Source organism: Calidris pugnax, unplaced genomic scaffold (genome assembly GCF_001431845.1).
Source record: "Calidris pugnax isolate Ruff unplaced genomic scaffold, ASM143184v1 scaffold128, whole genome shotgun sequence".
Classification (NCBI taxonomy): domain Eukaryota; kingdom Metazoa; phylum Chordata; class Aves; order Charadriiformes; family Scolopacidae; genus Calidris; species Calidris pugnax.
In genome coordinates, this window is record NW_015090851.1 from 2,169,676 (window position 1) to 2,180,007 (window position 10,332).

The following is a 10,332-nucleotide window of genomic DNA, read 5'->3' on the forward strand; positions in this document are numbered from 1 at the left end:
TCACTGGAACCAGTAGGAGTCTACCAAATGATGTCAGGCTTGTGATACAAGAAAGTGGAAAACTCATTGACGTTTTTCCTTTTAATTTTATTTTCCCAAAACACAGACATATACCGTTTTTCTAGTAAATTTGGTATGGTAAGTAAAGTCAGCAAAACATATTTTTTCCTAATTATAACATATGAAAAATGTGAGTACATTAAATATATAAATAGAGGAAACTAACTTTTTAAATTCAGGAATGTTTTTATGTAAAACAGGAATGAATACAGATTGAACTAACTGGTGGAATTTCTTTAAAGACCAATTAGTTAAAGCTAAGTGTTTTAACTAATATGTCTTAACATTCACTTTAAGTGTTTTAAATAAAATTGTCTGATAAGACTATGCTCAATATCACATATAACAAAGATTATTCCTGTTACAATTTTACATTCACTAAATTGTTCCATTGGCTAAGATATACTTGTCCTCTTCTGTTAATTTTAAATTTTTCCTTGATGTAGCTTTCTTCAGCATTTGCTGTGTATTGCTAGATAGTGAAAGCTCTGAGGAATGGTGGTAGTATTAATGGAGGGTTGAGGCACTTAAGAGAACTTGCGGATTTTAAGTAATATTCACAGTGTTTGAGGATTACCATATACATTTTAAAAACAAAATTTTAGAACTCTATATGCTCTAATTCTGACTTTTTTTACCTTTTTTTTTTTTATAATTGAAGAACTTCTTTAACTAGGGAGACTAATAGCAAAATTAAGTTGATCATAGCATAACCTCATGTCTGTTTCTTATTTGGAGCAGGAGGAGAGGAGCTGTACAAAAACTTTCCCTTAATCTAAGTACTAGTTATCCCTTAATATCTTGGCATTTTAGGCACTTAGTTATGATGCACGCTGAAATTAGCAAGCAGGAGACTTAATGTATCTGTTCCCAGTTCTCTGGACTGCCATACTTTCTTTTTAAGTATTATCCATCTTGTTGATGCGTAATTTTAGGTTGGTAATAATCTTAATCCTTGATAGAATGGTTAAGAAAAAAATTTGGTTTTCTTTTTTTTAAAACCATCCACCCCAGAAAAGAATCAACTTGTATACAGAGCAAAACTGGGGTATTATATAGGGATTGTCATTCTTCGTTCTAATCATGTAAACCATAAAAAGACTTTGAAAGTTAAGTTGTTGGAGGTTTTAGAAAAACATGCAATACTGGGAACGAACGTAGCCTAGAGTTAAACTGAAACATTTCGTGAAAGGTTTCAAGCTTCAAGCGCCAATACATATTGTTTTAGAGAAATAATTGATAACATCACACTAAATATGTTAATTTTTTTAAACAAACACTTTTTTGTTTGTTTTGAAGTTGTTGGCAGTAGTGTCTTAATTAGTTTTTGAAATACTGCTACCTCTTTCAATGTCAGTTTAAAAACTGTCTGAAATTTTATAATTATAATTCATTATTATAGGATTACAACAAATATTGTTGTATCATGGATATTCACTTTTTTGTCAAAGTTGATGCAATCCCTTTTTGAGTTATTTTGGATTGCATAAGAGTAAAAATGTCACCTGAATGGATGCATGAAAATATAGATTCCTCTACCGTGTAAGTAGCAGTAGAACTTGTGCGTAAACCCGCCAGTTTCTTTTTGTTATGAATATAGACAAGATGTAACTCCTCATTCAAGTTGTCTTTCTGTGTGTTTATACAGTCTATCACCTTTTTCTGTCATGCCTCTACCATGCTATTTTATTATTCTATATTTTAGCATAGTTTTCCATGTTTTCCCTTGTTCTGTCTGTTGTACAACATTACTCTGCATCTCTGCTATACCTGGTCCATTCACATTTCTCTGGCATTTTAGAGCTTGCTGGGCCATGTTCTTTTTATGACAGTCCGTGCCTTTCTGTGTCTTGTCATCCTTTATCTAGCCCTCCTATAACGACAGATGGGCAGCGATTTGTTCTGCCAGATTTTGGATTTTGTTCTCTTGAAAGCAGCAGGAGGCAGCTACTGTGTTTTTTGCTGAGTAGTCTTGTGTTATTTTAGAAGAGCTAAGAATATAGAGATTATACTGTAGATGTATAATATTATTTTAGAAGAGCTAAGAATATAGAGATTATACTGTAGATTCAGCAACGCTGGCAGTGAAAGAGATTGTAGATATTTTGCATAAGGGAAAGACTTCACAGTTGAAGGCAGAAGTCAGAAATTCAGAATTTTGGGGTTTGTGCTAAGTAGCCTGTAAAGCAATTTTAAAAAGTCACCTCTATCTGTATACAAACGTATATATGCCACCCCACCTTCAACAATCAGAGGGAAATGGTAGTAAAAGCATGAAAAATCAGTATGCATTTTAAGATTCCTTTTTCTCTGTCTCACAAAACTTCAGATCAAGTCCTCAAGGTGTGTTTATAAGCATGCTACCTAGCTGTTGCAAGAATACTAATTTTACATTTATTTTTTTCCCATAGATGTCCATAACATTGTAAGAGCTGTAGTCTGAGTAGAGGAACTAAGAACTCATGTTACAGTCTCTCTAGAGTCTTTTTATAGTGTATTAAGTATATATATAGTGTATAAGTGTATTAAGATGAGGGTTAGGTGTTCATTTTCTCTCATTGCACATACAGAAATTCTGGTGCAGAAGAGAAAAACTTGCTTGTACATCAAGCCCCTGATAAGGGTGTAAAACTGAGTTATTTCTGTAGGTGGTACGTTTCTCAGCAAGTTGTACCACGCATGGCTTTCATATTGAAGTTTTGGAAGTCATATATTACGAAAGATACGTAATCTTGTATACAGTCACAAGAGGATCATGTAAAAGGCAAAAAAAGAGAAAAGTTTAAATAAGGAAAATAAATGTTATAGCCACAGTGCTGGTTTGTGTACTAAAAAGCAGTCTTTTCAGATTGCTAGGTTCTTGAGGTCAAAGGATTTTTGAGGTGCTTTAGAAAGGAAGTGTTAGCACCTTTTTACTTGAAGAGGTGCAAGATTCTGATGGAGTTGGGAGCTGGACAAGGTCACATTGAAGGACTGGGGTAAACTGGGGTATTGAGCCCAGATTTAGGATCTCTACTGTAGAACTGTCCTTTCAAAAATTGTTGTTTCTGTTGAGTGGAACTTCGTTTAAAAAAGTAAAGGGAGATATTCAGCAACACTTTTAAAAGAAATGTTTTTCATTTCAAGAGGGTATTGGATATGAAAAATAAACATGAAGACTAAAGAAAAACTTAGTAAATGCCCTTTTAAAGCTAATAAAAATGCTGAAGAATATAGGTTGAATACATGTTTTTTATTTCTTCAATGCTTTTATTTGGTACTTGCAATTATCTGTGTCTGATTATGAATTAAAAAATTGGAGGAACTAGAGGCATCAGCACTATGGAGTTGCATGTTTCAGCAATGTATCAATTAAAGTATTCTAAATTTATTGTGATTTAAATATCACTTATGTGCATTAATGTTTTTGTGAAAAATATGAAATTATCAATGGAAATTAAGTGGAAATCATTTGTCACCACCTGACCTGAAAGAGCAATACAGCAAATGCCAAATGCAGAATGTTGGGGCTTTTAATAATTGTTTCTTACTAAATTTGGTTAAATAAAGTTGGTGATTTTTAAAACACCTTCTATTGATATAAGGGGCTCTTTATTATGCTTAAGAACGGCTGTTAGATTTTAGTATTTAAAAGTACCCTTTGAAAATGCAGTTAAAGTACTTCTTTCTTCTGATCAGTTCAAGAGAGTAATCCATTTTCTAATATCACTCAGACATCATTTCAATTATGTCTTGTCTGCTTGCATATTAACTCAGAATTGAAAAGTTCACTGTAAATGCACAATTACAAGTACTGTTAATATACCTTTCAAATTTTCTGTTGCATTAATTTGAAAGTGATAAGAAGATGTAAACTTAAGTGTTTCTTTCTTTACTAGAGCACTTTCTTTCAAAGAGTGGAGGGGACTGCACTTTTATTCATCAGTTCATAGAATGTCAGAGTGAGTACAAGAGTGTTCATCACATTCACTTTAAAAAAACCAGAAAACCCAGAAGAGGTGGATAAAACCCAAAAATTGTCACTACTGTTTAATATTTCTGTGGTAGCAGAAATTTTATAAGCACAGAATTGTGGCATTGTGATGTTAAGCAGGTGCCTGTAGTAGAAAGAGGATATCTTTGCTCTTGCAAAGTGATGATCATGTTGTCTCTTCTTAGCAGTTAATCCATTGTTGTTCTCCGACTGATAAAAGGGTGGTGATGTTGCCATGTGATGTTTAAACTGAGGGTATTTTTTTCACCTGTCACAGAGTAAAGAGTTGAAAGCCTAACACTGTCCGTTTAAGCAAACATCACAGGCAGCAGTAGGACAGGGATAAGGTAGTGATGCCTTTTCTTCATTTCTCATATCTATAATTTATCTGATAATTAAAGGTCTTACACATTCTTCAAATTGGTTGTTACAAAGAACAAAAAGGAAAACAATACCTTAATTTTTATGTGAAAACCTAAGAGGTTCTTTTAATAAAAATAAAACATAAATATGCAATTCTAATCTTTAGAAAGATGTGTTATTCTGGAATGAGAAACATGTTTTCAAAGCAAATGGCTTTCGAAAATGAGTAATAAAACAGTGCAGTTTGCATATCTAAAATTAAGGAAAAACTTAAGGTGTTTTTGTCCACTGAGAGAAAAATATCATTAGGATGGAGAGAAAAGTGCTCCTTTGTAGTATAACGCAGCAAACAGTTAAGTGTAGATGAATATTCATAAAGATTGGAGGTACTGAGAAGGAATGTATAGTTCCTCATATGATACTATGCTATCACAGTATCAGATAGAGGTTTAGTTACTGGGAAAGGAGCAGGTTTATTATTGAAAAAATGATAATACAACAAAAGTCACAGAAAATTGGGAGTTGCCCATTGAAGTTGTGTTATGTAGGGTTTGCTGTTTTGTAATACAAGCAGCGGAAACCATAAGAGAAATCTAGAAAGGAAGGAGAATTGAGACAACCATGGCGGTTTGGCTGGAAGAGAAGGTTCTGACTTGTTGCTGGATCAGTGGGGAAAGTGTGACTCTCTGGGGAAGAAGCATTGAAATTGGGAAAGCACAAGCAGAGAAATGAGGAAAAACAGCTTGAGTCAATGAAGTGGAAGTATGTAAGATAGCACAAGAAGGAAAGTTAGATGGTTAAACAATCTACACAGAGCTGCTACAGAGATATGGGGCAATTGAAAGCGCTTATCAGTTAAGAGTAATCAAGACTCCTCAAGATACTAAAGCAACAATTTTTTGGTGGAGGAGAAGAAACAGGACACTAAAATCTTATTCAAGCTGCATTGCAAGTGCTTAACTTGGTTAGCATTGTTTCTAAAATCTGGCTTCTGTAGGTTTTTAAAGATATTTTTTATTTATTTTTATTTTTTTAAGCAGACTACAGCTCACGCTATTGTCCAGTAACCTGTCTTGATCTATAATTTGAATGTTAATAAATCTTGCTCTGAATGATCTGGGAAGTCTGTTACTTTCTGATCATTACATCCAGTTCACTTGTTGCTCATTTCATAACCTTTTTTTTTTTCTTAGTAACCACTGGTGAAATCCAGTGACATCAACAGCAGAAGTCATGATGCTTCTTTCTGATCAGTACATGATATGAGTTATTACCAAAACTGGTGATGATGTATAGACAAAAGAGAGATTTCTAACTCTTCTCTGTGTCCTTACTTTTTTTCCTCAGTGATGAGGAAAAATTTTTTATGAATTAAATACAGGTCAATTTTTTTTCTTTTTTATTAAGTGTTTTTTTTATTGTGTTTTTGTGTTGTGGTTTGGGTTGTTTTGTTGTTTTTTTTAAAATTTATCTATCTAAAATGATGTAGTTTTTTTGGATGGATTGAATGGCTATTTTCAACTTTTCCATGAATTATGACTTGCAGATGGCACGTAAAGTTAAAGCTTCTCAGTATCGCTTTTTTTTCAGATGGTTTGAAATTTGTGTGTTGAGGGCCAGGCTTCCTTTCATTGGTCTTCAAAACTGGCCTCCTTCAAAGACTTAATCTGATACTAAAACATAAATGTGTTGGAGGCATGTTACTTCAGTAAACATTGTAATGTTAACAGATCTTAACTATTACATTACACATAGTGATAGGCAACCTAAATCTAAAAGGGAGTTCTTAAATTGAAAAAATAGGAAAGGCCTAAAGACCTAAAGGAGAGTGGCCTCTGAACTGCATTCATCAGCAAAAAGAAACATAGATTATTTTAAAGATGAACTGAAGGCTTAACTTCAAAGCAGATTGTATCAGTTAAAATTACTATTATTTATGATATGTCTCAGTAACTCTTTGGTTTCTGTTAACTAGTGACTGGATAACACAAAAGACAAAAATTATTTGTGCCAGAAATTAAAGCTAGGATCCTAACCCTAATTTATATATAGCCAAAAATGCACATCTTGATTCAGGGAATATGTGGCTTCATTTAAATTTAAACAAAAAAAAAATATCAAGTTAATGAGGTTTTCTGCTTTTACTTTGATTGTTGTCTGGATTCTGAAGTTTTTAGCAACTCGGGTGGTAACAGACCGCAGACTAAGATTCTGTGTCCTTTAATGACATCAAAATCTACTTTTCTCTTTATTATCTAAATAGACACAGGCGTGCAGAAATAAACTATTTTTTTGTTGGCTTTGAAATATACAAATGCTAGCATTCTTAAAACACAGAGAATGCTTACTTGTTTGGCAAGTTAGAAGGGATGTCAGCCACCACGTGAAAAGTTCTGGCTGTACCAGCTCTGGGTCACGCTGGGCGAGGGGACTTGTGTGTTATTGCTGAGGTTCTTTGCTGGAGAAACAGCATCAAGGAGAATACTTCTGTTCAAATGTTGAAATTCATAACGAAGGTTAGAAAATAGTAAACCACCATGGAAAAGAAAAGAAAAATTAAGTCTGCTCTACTTTTTACTCATAGGAATTGAGAATTCCTACAAGTGTAAAGAGCCGCTGCAAAGGTTTCAGTTTGGAAAAACATTTGGGTCAAGAAGACTGGATTCTTTGTTTTGTGCTATAATTATTCTGGTTTTAACAGTTGCTGAATTGTGGAAACTCCAAGATCCGTCAATTCCCAATGCTAAGTTTTCTTCCGTAAACTGATTATAGAAGCCTATTTTAAGCTAGCAGTCCGGCATAGGTGAGGTGCTACTGATAGCTACTTGGAGTGTATGGTTTTTGCATTCAGCTAATTTTTCAGACGTAATTACCCCTTCAGATCAAGCAGCTGATAGCTACTTGGAGTGTATGGTTTTTGCATTCAGCTAATTTTTCAGACGTAAGGGCAGAATTCCTCACCTGCTTTCTTGCTGCCTTCCTCCCCACCTCCCTTCCAGCCTCAGCTGAGTCCTGCAATAATCATACATGAAGACTTTTGTTTAGATATTTCTTTTTAAAATTATTTAATGGAATAGGGCTCCTGGTGTCACTCAGTAACTTGTGGCTGCAGTAACCTGATTCCCTCTGGTGCCTTCCTCAGTCCAGGCACAGGGACTCTCTCCAGCTCTGACGAACTTGAGATTGCTCTGAACTTGGATGATGAGTAATCTCCTACAGTTGCTTGAGACATGAAGCCAATCCTGAAAATCCAGTGTGCCATTCAGTGTATTTCTGAAGCAGTATTTGACAAATGTTATAGGAATGCAGGATGGTATTTGTAGATGGAGTGACTATCTGTTTCAGACTGGTTTGTCTGGCTGTGGGAAGGGGACAGGGCAGGCTTTTGGCCACGTAAACCTTTCTTCAGATCTTGGTGGTTTTTTTTTTTAATCTGGAAACTTCTCAACTAGAGTTGAAAAAGATATCTCCATGCAAATGTTGCCCTGCCTCTGTCCTTAAATTGTTACGGTTACAGCAACCTGCTATCAGAGGAGTACAGAGACTTCAGAGTCGTCAGAGCTACTTGAAGCTGGAAATGCTGCCTAAAGCTCACTTTTTTTTTAAATTATTTTTTTAAATTAAAAATTTGAAAAGAATTTACTGTCATCCAGCTTCCTTAATCTGAACTCTCCTGTACGTGCTGTTCCTTGAGTCTTCTGTGTCTCCCTTCCCAGCGTACAGCCCATGGGGTACCCAGCAGGCTGGGTCCCTGCCTGGTGGCCAGGGCTGGGGCTGGGAGAGCTTCAGCGGGCGGTTTGGTGGTGTACCCCTCTCAGCGTGGGCTGAATTGCAAGATCTACTGCATAGAAATTGATGATGTGATCTGTAAGATATGTGACCCTCTATAATCTTTCATGTTGGGGTCAATATCCAGTTGTTAAGGAGTTTGAAATAATCACATCTCCTCTGAAAAAGATACTAATTACTGATTCAATAGCTCTTTTAGTGTCTTTGATCAATACAAACCTTTACTTCCCTTGGTCTTGCTGTTTGCATTCGTGTCCTAGCTGGAGTTAAGATTAAGTTAGCAATCTAGTCAAAATTCCCTGTTTTAGGCTTTTATGCACCTGACATATGTGAGTAGACTTCTCTGTCAATACTATATGTAAACTCAATTTTTATGAACCCGAATGTGATGCAACTCTTTAGAAGAAGGACTGTTTCTGCGTTTCTTTCATAGGCACTGATAAAGCAGTTGCGATGTGGAGGTGGCTTCTCATTTGCTGTTTTACCGTGGTGTATTTCTAGATTTCTGCTGTATCGGGTGGTTATCTATTTCAGCCACTAACTCTTAGAATTCCTTTTTTGATAACTATAACTTGAGAAATGTATTAATTATTTAATGCTCCCAGTTAGATATTTTTTTTTAAAGTTCATAAAAATTAATTTTCCTAAGTTCTCATTAGTGAACTGAAGCATTAATAATGTGAGCTAATATATTACAGAAGAAATAATTATGCACTTTATCACAAAGTTCCAGTAGGCTTGTGTGCTCTGTTCCATTATTCTGTGCCAGAATAAAGTTTTTGTTCAAGCCTGAGTAGGAAGTAATATTATCAGCTTTTAATTTGGTCATGGAATGTAGTCTACGTAGATGTGTGCAGCGAAAAGCTTCCTTAATTTGATCTTGGAAAGTAACACTTATTTTGTTTGGCAGACAAGATCATAGATGAAGGACATCTAACCAAAGTGGAAGAAACAAAGCTTTTGAAAGGTTAGACTTCTGGATTATTTAACTGGTTTTGAAGCATGTTTTTTATGTCACTTCAGTGCATGTTCTGTCTTAAACTAGCAGTTTGAATTTTGTTGAAAAAGAGGAAAAAAAACCAACCTAATAAAGGGCAGGTATTCTGTTCACTGAACTCTGCTCCAGATACTGTTGTAGGGTAAAAAGATTTAAAGGAAATGATTTTTGAAGATTGAATGCATGAAATCCTAGTTTTGACTGAGTTCTTACCTGAATGTGCATTTAAAAAAAATTAAAATATAATAATTTTTGTAAATAGATTTAAATCTTTAGTGCCTGCATAAACTTAAACTTTAAAATAAATATTAACCTCCTAAGTGTGCCTTTTCCAAGTAAAATATAAATGTGCATCTGTAACTTTTTTCTCTTGTGTATAAAACAAGTAAATTACAAGGAGCTAATTAGATAAGATATATCTTGTTAAGGAACAGTCATGCTTATCTTGCAGTGCCAAAATCGGGAGTGCTGCAAAGTGTGTAGATCAATATTCCTATCTGTCTAATAATAGGAGATTGTCTGGACGTGTAGGCTGACTCCACTTCTGTAGCTTTTTATTAATGTCTAGACATACTAACTCATTTCCTTACCCTCTGTCCTTCTGCAAAGCATTATTGTATTGAATAAATGTTAGCTTGTTAAAAGTTCTGATACTTTAAAGACTTTTAAAGTTATCTTCTCTTAGCTTAATGTATGAAATTGCACCTTTAATGTGTTTCTGTATGTGAGTAAGCTATAGACAACATGCCATATTTGGGAGAAGAATGCATACAATAAATGTAACGTAACACTTGCATGCCAGTTATCTTGCAAAGCAGTGACCTATTTTTAGTGTTTGTTAATACATTCTAACTCATCATGTAAGTATGATGTCAACACATTTTAATATACTTCATCATTTTGGCTATATTTATTCAGCTCAGTTTTATTATGGGAAATAGGGACAACTGCTGTGAAATAATATAGTACAGGAAGGAGTTTTGTGCTTATGACTCTGGTTCCAGAATAGGAAGCAGGTTTCTAAACCATTTCTCTTTTTGACTCCTGCTGTTTCAGATGTAGAAACTGATGCGTCTTTCCTCTGGTGCCTAATCTTGTCCCTTGTTTCGGGGTGAGGAGGGAGGAAGAAGAGGCTGATGTACCCGAGGGT

The 10,332-nt window shown here is 34.8% G+C and overlaps 1 protein-coding gene across 17 annotated transcripts in view; it reads left to right on the forward strand.

The window, feature by feature from the left end:
• The window catches only part of SLMAP (sarcolemma associated protein), an 88,423-nt gene that overhangs the window by 50,524 nt on the left and 27,567 nt on the right, over nt 1–10,332 (forward strand). For 7 of the 17 annotated variants that reach the window (XM_014943197.1, XM_014943186.1, XM_014943189.1 and 4 more), the window contains one exon: nt 9,096–9,152. The exons of 4 other annotated variants lie outside the window; for them this stretch is intronic. In XM_014943197.1, coding sequence (XP_014798683.1) covers nt 9,096–9,152 — 57 coding nt within the window. Of the gene's footprint in view, nt 1–3,938; nt 4,002–9,095; nt 9,153–10,332 lie in introns of all 17 variants that reach the window. 6 more of the 17 variants (XM_014943191.1, XM_014943181.1, XM_014943182.1 and 3 more) reach the window with 2 other exon arrangements.